This window comes from Anomaloglossus baeobatrachus, chromosome 1 (assembly GCF_048569485.1).
Source record: "Anomaloglossus baeobatrachus isolate aAnoBae1 chromosome 1, aAnoBae1.hap1, whole genome shotgun sequence".
Taxonomy (NCBI): Eukaryota; Metazoa; Chordata; class Amphibia; order Anura; family Aromobatidae; genus Anomaloglossus; species Anomaloglossus baeobatrachus.
The window spans coordinates 470,345,955-470,362,183 of record NC_134353.1 but is presented as its reverse complement, the minus strand read 5'-3'; the positions used below and the strand labels follow the sequence as shown (position 1 = coordinate 470,362,183).

At 47.6% G+C, this 16,229-nt stretch overlaps 1 protein-coding gene across 2 annotated transcripts in view; it reads right to left on the bottom strand.

Annotated features, from left to right (window-relative positions):
- Positions 1-15,180, bottom strand: part of CELF5 (CUGBP Elav-like family member 5) — a 283,992-nt gene extending 268,812 nt beyond the window's left edge. Inside the window, exon 1 of one of the 2 annotated variants that reach the window (XM_075314707.1) lies at positions 14,855-15,180. In XM_075314707.1, the coding sequence (XP_075170822.1) occupies positions 14,855-15,116 (262 nt within the window). In that variant the 5' untranslated portion in view covers positions 15,117-15,180. The remainder of the gene's footprint in view (positions 1-14,854) is intronic. The other variant, XM_075314717.1, reaches the window with a different exon arrangement.
- Between the last annotated feature and the right edge of the window lie 1,049 nt (positions 15,181-16,229).

Genomic DNA, 16,229 nt, shown 5'->3' with positions numbered 1-16,229 from the left:
GTTGCTTTGTGCGCCCCCCAGGCCCGTGCCCCTGTTGACTATCGCGGCCGGTGCAGGCGCCCGCAGCCAGTGTCTGTGCTTTATGCCAGATGAATGCTTTGCCGGAGCTGCACTCTCATAGTCCAGCGCTCTGTGCACAACTATTCCTCTAATGGAAACTGCCTGAGCTCAGCTGCTTACCTCTGATTGGCGGACAGCTACGTTTGCATTGGAAACGTTGAGCACAGAAAGCCTAACTCTGCGCGCGCAACGCCGGCAAAACAATCATCTGACATAAATCACTGACGGGGGCTGCGGCCCCTGCACCTGCCGCGATAGTCAGCGGGGGCACGGGCCTGCAGACAGTAAGAAGCAGAGATGAGGCAGCCGAGGGAACGCGGGACAGGTGAGAAGAATGGTGTGTTTTTTGGGGGTTTTTTGTGTGTGTTTGTGAAAGATGGCACATTAACCCCTTAGCGACCTATGACGTACTGGTACGTCATGGCTCCCTGGTACTTAAGGACCCATGACGTACACAGCACGTCATGGCGAAATCGCGGCCCTGGAGCCCCAGTGGTTGTGATCGTTTTGCAAATACCTTAGATTTGGGGAGGAGGGGACCTCTGACTGACCTCAGGAGGGGTTGTGTCTCCTCCCCGGACCTACCGAAGCTGTGGGTGGCTGAGCGGCGTTTGTCAGCCAATCACAGGCACTGTAATGTTTCAGCCATTGAAAATGGTTGAAATATTGAAATCCAGCCATGATCAGTGCAGCTGTAGCACTGATCATTGGCTGGAGCTGGGTGACTTCAGTTTCACCCGGCCCCAGCTCTGATTGGAGAGACCGGCCTTGTGACCGATCTCTCCAATCACTGTGGATCTGGAGCCGGAGACTGCTCCCCTCAGCTTCACTCCGGCGTCTGTGGAAGCTGAGGAGAGCAATCGATAAGTTATAGCGCCACTGCCCCCTTTCAGGCGCCGCCACATTACTATAGGATGGCGACATAACTATAGGATTGGGACAAGGTGGGCACATGACTATAGAATAGGGACAAGGTGGGCACATTACTATTGGATGGGGACAAGGTGGGCACATTACTATAGAATAGGGACAATATGGGCACATTACAATAGCATGGGGACAAGGCTGGGGACATTACTAAAGGATGGGGACATTACAAGGATGGGCACAATACTATTGGATGGGGACATTACTATAGGATGGGGACAAGGTGGGCACATTACTATAGAATAGGGACAAGGTTGGGGACATTACTATAGGATGGGGACATTACTATAGAATGGGGACAAGGTTGGGGGCAGTATTTTAGGATGTGGACATTACTATAGAATAGTGACAAGGTAGGCACATTACTATAGAATAGGGACAAGGTGGGCACATTACTATAGAATAGGGACAAGGTGGGCACATTACTATAGAATAGGGACAAGATGGGCACATTACTATAGAATAGGGACAAGGTGGGCACATTACTATAGCATGGGGACAAGGCTGGGGACATTACTAAAGGATGGGAACATTATAAGGATGGGCACAATACTATTGGATGGGGACATTACTATAGAATGGGGACAAGGTTGGGGACATTACTATAGGATGGGGACAAAGTGGGCACATTACTATAGGATGGGGACAATGATGGGCACAGTACTACAGGATAGGGACATTACTACAAGGGGACAAGGATGGGAAACATTACTACAAGATAGGGATAAGGCTGGGGACATTACTATAGGTAAGGGACATTACTATAGGATGGGGACAAGGCTGGGGACATTACTATAGGATGGGGACAAGGTGGGCACATTACTATAGGATGGGGGCAAGGTTGGCACATTACTATAGGATGGGGACAAGGTGGGCACATTACTATAGGATGGGGGCAAGGTTGGCACATTACTATAGGATGGGGACATTACTGTAGGATGGGAACATTACTATAGAATGGGACAACTATAGGATGGGGACAGTACTATAGGATGGGCACAGTACTACAGGATAGGGAGATTGCTACAAGGGGACAAGGATGGGGAAAATTACTATCAGATATGGACAAGGAAGGACACATTACTACAGGATGGGCACATTACTATAGGTTGGGGACATTACTATAGGATGGGCATATTACTATAGGATGGGGACAAGGATGAACACATTACTACAGGATGGGCACATTACGATAAGATGGGGACAAGGCTGGAGACATTACTATAGGATGGGGACAAGGATGAGGCACATTACTACAAGATGGGGACAAGGATGGGGAACATTACTGTAGGATGGGGACTAGGATGGGGCACAATACTACAAGGGGACAAGGATGGGCACAGTACAACAAGATGGGGAACATTACCAAAATATTTTGGCCAAAATTTCTATATAGATCTAATTGTAACACTATTAGTTACAAGAAAGGGATAAAATGTAAAAAAAAAACAAAAAAAACAAAAACAAACTCAAAATAAGACATGACTTTTTTTTAATATCAAATTTTTTTTATATATACATATATATATATATATATATATATATATATATATATATATATATATATATATATATATATATATTTAAACAAAGAATGTGCACATTTGTTATAATAAACAAGTAAAAAATGTTTAAAATCAGTGATCCAAAGGTGTGTATAAAAAAAAAAAATATATGGTAACAATAAAAATGTCACTTTGTCCTGCAAAGAATGCGGCCCCCCAAATTATTTTTTTCCTCTGTGTGGCCCATACACCCAGCCGAGTTTGAGATCACTGGCCTAGGCTATAAGATGATTGCCAACACCCTGAAATGAGGCTGTAGCACGGTGGCCAAGACCATAAAGCGGTTTAACAAGAGACATTCAACTTTTAACGGGCCTCGCCATGTTTGGGCAAAGAGGTTGAGTTTATGTGCTCTGCATCATATCCAGAAGTTTTTTGTTTTTTTTCAAAATAGATGTACAAGTGCTGCCAGCATTGCTGCAGAGGTTAAAGAGGTGGAGGGGGGAGGAATGTCAGCCTGTCAGTGCTCAGACGATACATCTCACACTGCATCAACTTGGTCTGCATGACTGTCGTCCCAGAAGCCTCTTCTAAAGACGATGCCCAAGAAAGCCCACAAATAGTTTTCTGAAGACAAGCAGGCTAAGGACATGAATTACTGAAACAATGTCCAGTGTTCTGATGAGATCAGGATAAGCATTTTTGGTTCAGATGGAGTCCAGCTCATGTGTAGCAGCAAACGTGTGGAGTACCAAAAAAAGGGTGTCTTGCCTCCAGTCAAGCATGGTGGCAGGAGTGTCATGGTTTGGGGCTGCATGAGTGCTGCCGGCTGTGGGGAGCTACAGTTCATTGAGGGCACCATGAATGCTAACATGTACTGTGACATACTGAAGAAGAGCATGATCCCCTTACTTCGGAATTTGGACCTCAGGACAGTATTCCAACTGCCTTACTAAAGAAACTGCGTGTAAAGGTGCTGGACTGCTCAAGCATGTCTCCAGACTTAAACCCTATTGAGCATCTGTGGGGCATCTTAAAATGGAAGATGCAGGAGCGCAAGGTCTCTAACATCCACCAGTTCTGTGATGTCATCATAGAAGAGTGGAAGAGGATTCCAGTGGCTCCTGTGAAATTCTAGTGAACTCAATACCCAAGAGAGTTAAAGAAGTGGTTCACCCATATTTATTATTGGCCACAACGATATTATGTTGAGAAACAAGGTTTCTGTTAAATACCCTGTGTTGCCAATAGTGCCTGTGAGAGGCGCTATTGCAGACTGCTCTTCCCCATCGCCTGACCACCCCGGGCTCCGTGACCTCGGGGATCCATTGATGTCACGTCAACTTTCTGCTCACCTGACATCACCGCCGGCCCCAGTCTTCCTGAGTCACTGGGCTGTGGGTGGCATTTCACCGAACATCACAGCCCAGCATCCCTCTTGCCTGCGTGCTCTGCAGCGAAAGAGGAGTGATCAGGGAGGTGTTGGGCTGTGAAGCTGGGCTTTAATGAGCGTGGAACAACCGCGGTGATGTTAGGTGAGCAGGAAGTTGACGTGACATCACCGAATCCCTGAGGTCATGGAGCTCGGGGGTCAGGTGATGGGGAAGAGCGGTCCACAATCGCGCCGCTCACAGGCACTATTGGCAACACAAGGTATTTGAGAGAAACATTGTTTCTCAACATAATATCGTTGTGGCCAATAACGAAAATGGGTGAAGCACCCCTTTAAGGCAGTGTTTGAAAATAATAGCGGCCACACAAATATTGATACTTTGGGCCCAATTTAGCCATTTTCACTTAGGGATGTACTCACTTTTCTTGCTAGCGGGTTAGTTAGACATTAATGGCTATGTGTTGAGTTATTCAGAGGGCACCAAACTTACACTGTTATACAATCTGTATACTGACTACTGTACATTGTATCACGGTGTCATATCTTCATTGTTGTTACAAAAATGACAGGGGTGTACTCAGTTTTGTGATATACTGTACATCAATAAGGGACAGAGATATCATTTGAGATTATTTTTTTTTTGTCTTGTGTCTAGCGTTTATTGTGGTTTTTTTTTGCTAAATTCATCAAAACGGTGCACGCAGTTCATGAATTTTGAAAAAAAAAGAAATAAAATGAGGCTCTTTATTTTTGTATTGTATTACTTTGTGAATTTTCTGTGCAAAAAGTTGTATGATCTGCAAAAATGTTGAAAAAAATGTACCAAAATTACAATCATTCACAACTTACTCTGGGGTGGACTGGTGTACATTGGAACATTTATGACAAAATTTACAACATTTTGAAAAGTTGCAAATGATGAATCAGGAAACAATATCTGGAAACCCTAAACTCTGGCTACAATGGCAAAAAAAGAAAGAACAATGGATTTGGGGTAAGCAAAAGAAAGGCACAAAACACTGTAAATGCGACAACAAACAAGCACAAATGCAATAACAAATCAGGCGATGAGTGCATAAAATAATACAGAAATAAATGGATGAGATATATACACATTATTTATGTATTTTATACACTTTAACACAAAAAGGTAAATACAAAAAGTTAGTTACCAGCATAAAAAAGGGAAAAAAAAAGGATTGAGAATTGAGGGTTGATAGACAGAGACACCAAGTAAAACCTCAAAACCATGCAAAATTGTCCCAAAAGCCATGACCAGTAGCTTATAGGGAATGGACGGCACGGTGGCTCAGTGGTTAGCACTGCATTCTTGCAGGGTTGGGGTCCTGGGTTCAAATCCCACCAAGGACAATATCTGTAAGGAGTTTGTATGTTCTCTCCGTGTTTGTGTGGGTTTCCTCCAGGTTCTCTGATTTCCTCCCGCACTCCAAAGACATACAGATAGAGAATTTAGATTGTGAGCCCCAATGGGGACAGTGATGCCAATGTATGTAAAGAGCTGTCGACTTAAAAGTGCTATAAAAATTAATAAATAATATTTTTTTTTGGATGGGATAACGATGGGGTCTTTTAGAGAGACTTCATTGCACCTACATACCACCACTATTACTGTATAAGCAAGGATGGTTGACCTTAGGGAGATCAACATCCAACACCGCGGACACACCATCACGTGTTTCTCAACGCAGTGATTCTAGAGCAATGCCCCCTGGGAAATATTCAAAACAAGAAAGCCTGCGGAGACACCATCACATGTTTCTCAACGCTGGCAGGAAACTAGCCAGGTCTTTCACCGGGAAGGAACAACCACAGTAAGGGAAGTCTCCAGTCAAGGAGACCACCTATGCCAAACATGGTAACCACTATTACTGTAGATATGATGGCTGGGTCTACGGTATGAGCACAATTTGGCCAACACACACGTGTATGTAAAATGTCAAACATGGCCTCTTACGTCAAATGCACTTACAAATATGTAATATATCTCTTGACTGGCTTGCTTTCGCCCTTTGTTCACTTGGCCAGTAATTGTCTAGTAACTCACCATGGTTTTGTGTAAGACCAAGATAATATATATATATATATATATATATATATATACAGTTAGGTCCAGAAATATTTGGACAGTGACACAATTTTCGCGAGTTGGGCTCTGCATGCCACCACATTGGATTTGAAATGAAACCTCTACAACAGAATTCAAGTGCAGATTGTAACATTTAAATTGAAGGTTTGAACAAAAATATCTGATAGAAATTGTAGGAATTGTACACATTTCTTTACAAACACTCCACATTTTAGGAGGTCAAAAGTAATTGGACAAATAAACCAAACCCAAAAAAAATATTTTTATTTTCAATAATTTGTTGCGAATCCTTTGGAGGCAATCACTGCCTTAAGTCTGGAACCCATGGACATCACCAAACGCTGGGTTTCCTCCTTCTTAATGCTTTGCCAGGCCTTTACAGCCGCAGCCTTCAGGTCTTGCTTGTTTGTGGGTCTTTCCGTCTTAAGTTTGGATTTGAGCAAGTGAAATGCATGCTCAATTGGGTTAAGATCTGGTGATTGACTTGGCCATTGCAGAATGTTCCACTTTTTTGCACTCATGAACTCCTGGGTAGCTTTGGCTGTATGCTTGGGGTCATTGTCCATCTGTACTATGAAGCGCCGTCCGATCAACTTTGCGGCATTTGGCTGAATCTGGGCTGAAAGTATATCCCGGTACACTTCAGAATTCATCCGGCTACTCTTGTCTGCTGTTATGTCATCAATAAACACAATTGACCCAGTGCCATTGAAAGCCATGCATGTCCATGCCATCACGTTGCCTCCACCATGTTTTACAGAGGATGTGGTGTGCCTAGGATCATGTGCCGTTCTCTTTCTTCTCCAAACTTTTTTCTTCCCTCATTCTGGTACAGGTTGATCTTGGTCTCATCTGTCCATAGAATACTTTTCCAGAACTGAGCTGGCTTCATGAGGTGTTTTTCAACAAATTTAACTCTGGCCTGTCTATTTTTGGAATTGATGAATGGTTTGCATCTAGATGTGAACCCTTTGTATTTACTTTCATGGAGTCTTCTCTTTACTGTTGACTTAGAGGCAGATACACCTACTTCACTGAGAGTGTTCTGGTCTTCAGTTGATGTTGTGAACGGGTTCTTCTTCACCAAAGAAAGTATGCGGCGATCATCCACCACTGTTGTCATCCGTGGACGCCCAGGCCTTTTTGAGTTCCCAAGCTCACCAGTCAATTCCTTTTTTCTCAGAATGTACCCGACTGTTGATTTTGCTACTCCAAGCATGTCTGCTATCTCTCTGATGGATTTTTTCTTTTTTTTCAGCCTCAGGATGTTCTGCTTCACCTCAATTGAGAGTTCCTTAGACCGCATGTTGTCTGGTCACAGCAACAGCTTCCAAATGCAAAACCACACACCTGTAATCAACCCCAGACCTTTTAACTACTTCATTGATTACAGGTTAACGAGGGAGACGCCTTCAGAGTTAATTGCAGCCCTTAGAGTCCCTTGTCCAATTACTTTTGGTCCCTTGAAAAAGAGGAGGCTATGCATTACAGAGCTATGATTCCTAAACCCTTTCTCCGATTTGGATGTGAAAACTCTCATATTGCAGCTGGGAGTGTGCACTTTCAGCCCATATTATATATATAATTGTATTTCTGAACATGTTTTTGTAAACAGCTAAAATAACAAAACTTGTGTCACTGTCCAAATATTTCTGGACCTAACTGTATATATATATATATATATATATATATACATATATATATATATATATATATATATATATATATAGTAGAATGGACAAGTTAAGGGACCATAATGTGTAAGGTGAAGTAGGAAGACAACTTGGAGGCAATAAAGCTGCCCATTGATATAACAATTAGAGGTAATAGCTGTTAATGATAATTGCTATCTCTATGGTTCTACAATAATAAGTCCAATAGACTATTATAGCATATTTCACTCCTGTCCAGGAAAATCACTTGAAGGACCATGCAATGAAAACATTTTTTACTGGGTTGCAATTTTGTTTCCCTTTCAGCTGTCATTTCTATACTTTTTGGAAAAGTGTCATGATAAGAGAAAATATTAGAACGCTCATGTAAGGGTGTGGGGTGGAATCTTCCCCTCGGTGGCTAGTTTAAAAGGTGTATGAAAAATAACTTAGGGAGTACAGTAACACAATAAAGATGGTGCGTTTGCCACACCTAGAGCGAAACATGCAATATATTCCGTAATTACTGAAGGAAATCACAGCAAGATGAACATCTGGGTACTGCAGTAAGAAAACTGCCCTAAATCAGCCCGTGAGCCCAGCACCGTTATTAGGAACTATACAAGAAAACACTAGTGTATGCCTGATGACAGCAGTGAGGGGGTAGAAGAACCAGTTATTGCTTAGGAAAATAAAGGAAATAAATCTTTAAGGCTTTGTTCCATCAACACTGATGGATGGTGTAAAAATACTGGAAGTGACAGGTTAGTAGTCAAGCAAGTGTGGATCTAAGATGAAGTAAGACAATATACTGATGAGCCAAAACATTAAACCACCTGCCTAGCTTTAAGAAGTTCCCTGTGTACCAACAAAACAGCTGAGACGGATCAAGGCATGGACTGTGCCTCTGAAGATAACCTGTGCTATGTGCCACCAAGAGGCTATCAGCACTTCTTGTAAGTCTCATTAGTTGGCAGGTAGGTTTTCTATGGATCAGACCCGTTTTCCAGCACATCCTACAGATGTTGATCGGATTGAAATCTTGGTTATGTGGAGGCTGAGTCAACACCTTGAACTCTTTTTCAGGTGCTTCAAAACATTCCTGAACAATTCTTGTGTGGTGGCAGGAGGAAGCCTTACTTAAGGAAGCCCACCATTAGGGAATACGTTTGCCATGAAGAGACATACTTAATGGTTAAGCAAGGGGTACTGTAGGTGCCAAAACACGTTTCACAAGAATGCCAGGAAAAAGGTTTCCCATAGCCTCAGAGTCTCCACCGGTTTGCCTTCCACTCATAATGCATCCTGATGATGTCTTTGCCAAGTAACCAATATACTTGGCTGTTCACAATACTGAAGAAAATGTTTAACTTCTGCATGGTCCAGGAGTCATGCTCGCAATACCATTACAGCCGATGTTCCGTATAGGTACGGGGTGGTGTGTGGCTATGCTCCCCTATCCACAGTTAAAATGAGCTATGAATTGACACCTCCCTTTCCTAGTTGTGGTGCACTATGTGTTCGGACACATTTTTTTTATAAAAAATAGAGGATATATGGCACTCTCAACACAGGGGTGCATGGGAAGAGTTCCAATCCTTAAATGTAGTAAAATAGGTACTCGGCACCTTAAGCAATTCAAAGCGCTGTATGTAATTCTAATAAAACCAATCCACAAGGGCAAAAGTAACGATTCCACTATACGACCACAGCTGATCACAGCCACAGCATCAACTTTATCAACAGTTGTTGCTGCAGTAACTCTTACCCATCACGCTGCTGAGGGTTCACCAGTTGTCCTTTCTTGGACCACTTTTGGCTAGTACTAACCACTGAATAACAGGAATACCCAATTCCAAAACAGCCTCTCGAAGATGCTCCGATCATGTAGCCATCGCGATATGCCAAAGTCACTCAGATCCTTACGGTTTTCCCTGCTTCCAACACACCAACACGAAGAACTCATTGTTCACTTGCTTCCAGACAAATCCCACCCTTTACAACCAGCATGGACATGATCAATGTTATTTACTTGGCCTGTCAGTGACTTTAATGGTCTGGCTTATCGGTGGAAATCATATCTATTAGATAAAATCAAACAAACTAGGACCTCTGGTGAGTTTATATGTAGGAGCCACTCAACAGAAAATGTTGGTGTTCCGCTGACCATTTTCTAAGGTGTATGGACACTTTTATACACTACACAATATACGGTGTAGTCAGTATGGATTGTACAGGGAAAGACTGTATAATCAGATGCAGCCTCAGTGGGGTCACTATATATGTAACATGGATTCAATGAATTGTGAGTAATAACAGAACAAAAAGCCCCTCCCTCATGACAAGGATATGCATTTTATATGTAATAATGTTGTCATCAGGTAATAATACATCAAAGTCATAAAACCAAACATCATAGGGATATAAATGCAGAACGATAAACTTACAATAAGTGAATGAATTAAGTGTTGCTAGCAATAAGCTCAACCATACGTTATACAGGCGTTCTGAACAAATGCATGACAAATACAAGAGGACAATCAGGATTTTGTGGAAAATGCATATAAAGAAGGCAAGTAAACGGCTATTCATATTGGCATGTCTGTATAGATTAGGGGGAAAGTGCTGCTTGAATGTAGTAGATGGAGTAGATTGAGTGTGTAGATGGAGGAAATGTACATGGTGACGTGGAAGCCCTGGGCTCAAGACATTAAATGTAGGCAGGGTGTACATATGTGGGTGACGAAGGCTGCACAGAGGAAATAAAGGAGCAAGATTAACTATTCAAGGCCATTAAGTCAGCTAATAAATTCAGTTAAATGGAAGAGTTGGGACACAGTGTATAAATGTGGAAATAAATTCCTATATGAAGAGTGGGAATTCAGTAGAGCGGGGTGTACATACATATCATACACATTAGAAATATCCACACTATATATGACCCCTTGGGTGGCTAAATTACAGGAAAATCAACATCAGATAATTATGTGGGCGGAAGAGGCAGTCTTCTTTTGTACAGAAACAGAATCTCAAATACATAGGGAATGTATGGATGACGGAATGGAAAGATGGCAGCTTCCGGAATAGAACGCACCTTTTAACTATTCTGAACGGTAAATGAATGAAAAGGTGAGAACGGGGAGTGTCATACAGGAGATAGGATCCCGAGGAGGAAATACTACTCATACATAATATGTGCATGGTCCAGGATGTGCTACTAAGAAATAAATGTCCATGGATGCCTCATCAGTTCTGACTGCCTTTGAATACTCCACTAAGTATGACTACGCCTGGATGAGCCACCAAGTATGATCTCCCCTAGATGTCCCACAAGGTATGTATTCCTTTGAGGAGCTATTACCACCCCTGGATGTCTCAACAAATATGACTCCCCCTCACGAGCTATGACTGCCGATGAATGTACCACTAGATATGAATGCCCCTCATGAGGTAGGTTTTGCCACTGAATGTGCCACCAGTGTGACTGCCCCATGATGTGCCACCAGTTGGGACTGCCCTTGAATATGCCACCAAGTATGACTACCCATGGATGAGCCACCAAGTATGATTTCCTCTAGATGTCCCACAAGGTATGTTTTCCCCTCACAAGCTGTTACCACCTCTGGATGTCTCACCAAATATGACTGCCCCTTCAAGAGGTATGACTGCCCCTGAATGTACCACTAGGTATGAGTGCCCCTCATGAGGTTGATTTGCTACTGGATGTGCCACCAGGTATGCATGTCCATGGATGTACCACCAGATATGAATGCCCCCACACGAGATATTACTGCCTCTGAATGTCTCACCAAGTATGACTGCCCCTGAATATACCACAAAGTATGAATGCCCATCAAGAGATAGGTTTGCCCCGGGATGTGCCAGCAGGTGTGACTGCCCCTGTATGAGCCACCAAGTGTGACTGCTCCTGGATGAGCCACTAGGTGTGACTGCCCCTCTTTGAGACACCAAGTGTGACTGCCAATGGACGAGACACCAGGTGTGACTGTCATGAGATGTGCCACCAGGTGAGATTGTCACGGGATTTGTCACCAGGTATGATTGTCTCTGGATGTGCCACCAGGAATGGCTGCCTCCGGATATGCCACTGGGTAGGAAGGCCCCCAGATGTGCCACCGGGTAGGAGTGCCCCTGGGTAGGACTGCCCCTAGATGTGCCACCGGGTAGAACTGCCCCTGGATGTGCCATCGGGTAGGACTGCCACTCGATGTGCCAGCAGGTGGGACTGCCACCCAATGTGCCACCAGGCTTGAGTGCCACCCATTGTACCACAAGGCGGGACTACCACCCGATGTGCCACCAGGCGGGACTGCCACCCGATGTGCCACCAGGCGGGACTGCCACTTGATGTGCCACCAGGCGGGACTGCCACTTAATATGCCACCAGGTGGGACTGCCCCTTGATGTGCCACCGAGTAGTACTGTCCCTCCATGTGCTTCCAGAGATGTGCCACCAGGTAGAACAGCATAGGGATATGCCACCAGATAGGATTGCCCAGGGATGTGCCACCAGGTAGGACTGCCCAGGGATGTGCCACCAGGTAGGACTGCTCAGGGATGTGCCACCAGGTATGACTACCCAGGGATGTACCACCAGGTAGGACTGCCCAGGGATGTGCCCCCAGGTAGGACTGTCCAGAGATGTGCCAGCAGGTAGGACTGTCCAGAGATGTGCCACCAGGTAGGACTGCCCAGGCATGTGCCACCAGGTAGAACTGCCCAGGCATGTGCCACCAGGTAGAACAGCCCAGGGATGTGCCACTAGGTAGGACTGCCCAGAGATGTGCCACCAAGTAGGACTGCCCAGAGATGTGCCACCAGGTAGGACTGCCCAGGCATGTGCCACCAAGAAGAACTGTCCAGAGATGTGCCACCAGGTAGGACTGCCCACGGATGTGCCACCAGGTAGGACTGTCCAGGGATGTGCCACCCATTAGGACTGCCCAGGGATGTGCCACCCATTAGGACTAGCCAGGGATGTGCCACCAGGTAGGACTATCCAGGGATGTGCCACCAGGTAGGACTGCCCAGGGATGTGCCACCAGGTAGGACTGCCCAGGGATGTGCCACCAGGTAGAACTGCCCAGGGATGTGCCACCAGGTAGAACTGCCCAGGGATGTGCCACCAGGTAGAACTGCCCAGGGATGTGCCACCAGGTAGAACTGCCCAGGGATGTGCCACCAGGTAGGACTGTCCAGGGATGTTCCACCAGGTAGGACTGTCCAGGGATGTGGCACCAGGTAGGACTGTGCAGGGATGTGCCACCAGGTAGGACTGCGCAGGGATGTGCCACCAGGTAGGACTGCCCAGAGATGTGCCACCAGGTAGGACTGTCTAGGGATGTGCCACCAGGTAGGACTGTCCAGGGATGTGCCACCAGGTAGGACTGTCCTGGGATGTGCCACCAGGTAGAACAGCCCAGGGATGTGCCACTAGGTAGGACTGCCCAGAGATGTGCCACCAAGTAGGACTGCCCAGAGATGTGCCACCAGGTAGGACTGCCCAGAGCTGTGCCACCAGATAGGACTGCCCAGAGATGTGCCACCAGGTAGGACTGCCCAGGGATGTGCCACCAGGTAGAACTGCCCATGGATGTGCCACCAGGTAGGACTGTCCAGGGATGTTCCACCAGGTAGGACTGTCCAGGGATGTGCCACCAGGTAGGACTGTGCAGGGATGTGCCACCAGGTAGGACTGCGCAGGGATGTGCCACCAGGTAGGACTGCCCAGAGATGTGCCACCAGGTAGGACTGTCTAGGGATGTGCCACCAGGTAGGACTGTCCAGGGATGTGCCACCAGGTAGGACTGTCCTGGGATGTGCCACCAGGTAGAACAGCCCAGGGATGTGCCACTAGGTAGGACTGCCCAGAGATGTGCCACCAAGTAGGACTGCCCAGAGATGTGCCACCAGGTAGGACTGCCCAGAGCTGTGCCACCAGATAGGACTGCCCAGAGATGTGCCACCAGGTAGGACTGCCCAGGGATGTGCCACCAGGTAGAACTGCCCAGGGATGTGCCACCAGGTAGGACTGTCCAGGGATGTGCCACCAGGTAGGACTGTCAAGGGATATGCCACCAAGTAGGACTGTCAAGGGATCTGTCACCAGGTAGAACTGTCCAAGGATGTGCTACTACGTAGGACTGCCCAGGGATGTGCCACTAGGTAGGACTGCCCAGAGATGTGCCACCAGGCAGGACTGTCCAGAGATGTGTCATCATGTAGGACTGTCCAGAGATGTACCACCAGGTAGGAGTGCCCAGAGATGTGCCACCTGGTAGGACTGTCCAGGGATATGGCACCAGGTAGGACTGTCCAGGGATGTGTCACCAGGTAGGACTGTCCAGAGATGTGCTACCAGGTAGGACTGCCCAGGGATGTGCCACTAGGCTGGACTGTCCAGGGATGTGCCACCAGGTAGGACTGCTCAGGGATGTGCCATCAGGTAGGACTGTCCAGGGATGTGCCACCAGGTAGGACTGCTCAGGGATGTGCCACCAGGTAGGACTGCTCAGGGATGTGCCACCAGGTAGGACTGTCCAGGGATGTGCCACCAGGTAGGACTGCTCAGGGATGTGCCACCAGGTAGGACTGCTCAGGGATGTGCCACCAGGTAGGACTGTCCAGGGATATGGCACCAGGTAGGACTGTCCAGGGATGTGTCACCAGGTAGGACTGTCCAGAGATGTGCTACCAGGTAGGACTGCCCAGGGATGTGCCACTAGGCTGGACTGTCCAGGGATGTGCCACCAGGTAGGACTGCTCAGGGATGTGCCATCAGGTAGGACTGTCCAGGGATGTGCCACCAGGTAGGACTGCTCAGGGATGTGCCACCAGGTAGGACTGCTCAGGGATGTGCCACCAGGTAGGACTGTCCAGGGATGTGCCACCAGGTAGGACTGCTCAGGGATGTGCCACCAGGTAGGACTGCTCAGGGATGTGCCACCAGGTAGGACTGTCCAGGGATGTGCCACCAGGTAGGACTGCCCAGGGATGTGCCACCTGGTAGGACTGTCCAGAGATGTGCCACCAGGTAGGACTGCCCAGGGATGTGCCACCTGGTAGGACTGCCCAGGGATGTGCCACCAGGTAGGACTGGCCAGGGATGTGCCACCAGGCAGAACTGCCCAGGGATGTAAGGATGCATGAGGGCAGCAGGTGTGTGAAGTGGGTACACGGCAGTCCTCACCTTTATGCATGCCTGTGTATCGGTCCTTCAGCACTGTCAGCTCATAGATCTTGCCGAACTGCTCGAAGAGAGGCTTCAGGTCCTTCTCCTCCAGGTTGCGAGGGATTTGCCCCACAAACAATTTGATGGCGTCCAGGTCCTTCATGCTGTCTGACTGCTGAGCAGGGGGCTCGGGGCCGCTCATGGGGCAGGCTCGGGGCTGCTGCTGCTGCTGCGGGGGATGCTGCTGCCTCCTCGCCTCTCTCTCCGTCAGTCTGGCCATCTCCAGCCCCTCGGTAGGCTGGATCAGTCACACAGGCAGAGCTCTCAGCTGGAAACTGGGGTGTGAGTGAGAAGCTGAACAGCAGCGATTCCCGCAGCCGGAGCGTGGGGGCGGGCGCCTCCTGCTGGCCGCTGTCCGAACTGCGCGCTGTGCTTCCTTACAAAGCACTGCTCATTCTCTGCTGTCACCCCGATATTTAACCCCTTCCATCGTCCTGCACCCTCAGGAAGGCAGCTTCATAAGGAGCAAAGCTGGGGCTTCAAGGTGTCAGCAGTCTGCCAATGTCATCGCCTAGAGCAGGAGCAATGTACTGGTTTACCAATTGGACGGCTCTGACAGTTGTCAGATATAGCCCAATGACAGCATCCTGACAATGGCAGCAGAACACTATGCACATTAGATTCCTCCACCCAAGAAAAATACCATCCACCTGAATAATATAATCCCAGGCACTATGTGTCCAGTGGGTCAGAGGGTCAGTGTAACCCTAGTAATTAGAGCTGGTGTCGCGCCCAGGGATAGGAGGTACTCGGTCCCGGGCAGGGTATATCTTGGGAATGTCACTGTGGTGGCCGTTGCCCGGTTCCGTGCCCTGGGCCCTTTTTGTAATGGGGGTGTATTTACAGGGGATTAGAGTAGTGTTCATACGTGACGCCACTTGCGGTGTTGCGGTTATGTGGATGGAGCCGCTGCTGCACAATGTCCGCTACTGGGGCTACTGTTAATGGCAGCCTGGATGGTAGGCCCTCCACAAGCAGGGCCAGGCCCCAGAGGGTAGGTGTATGTCGCGGGCGCTCTCCCACTGCTCGGGTCCCGCTGCCGCTGCTGCCGCGGCCGCTGCCGCGGCCGCTGCTGCTCGGTGGCTCGAGCGGCGCTCCTCGCCCGTGAGTGAAAAGGGGGGTTGGCCTTGGGGATTTATTGTCCGTGATGCCACCCACGGTTGTGGTAATTGTGTGGGCACCACCGCTGCTCTGTATGGGGATCCCGGGAGCGGTGGTATGGAGCAGCTAGATGTTGGCCCTCCCCTCCGTGGGTAGGGGGGTTGGTGGTCCCGGGGCCCGATGATGGGGAGTTAGGATGGTTGACAGGCGGGTTATGGGGCCTGTTGAGGTG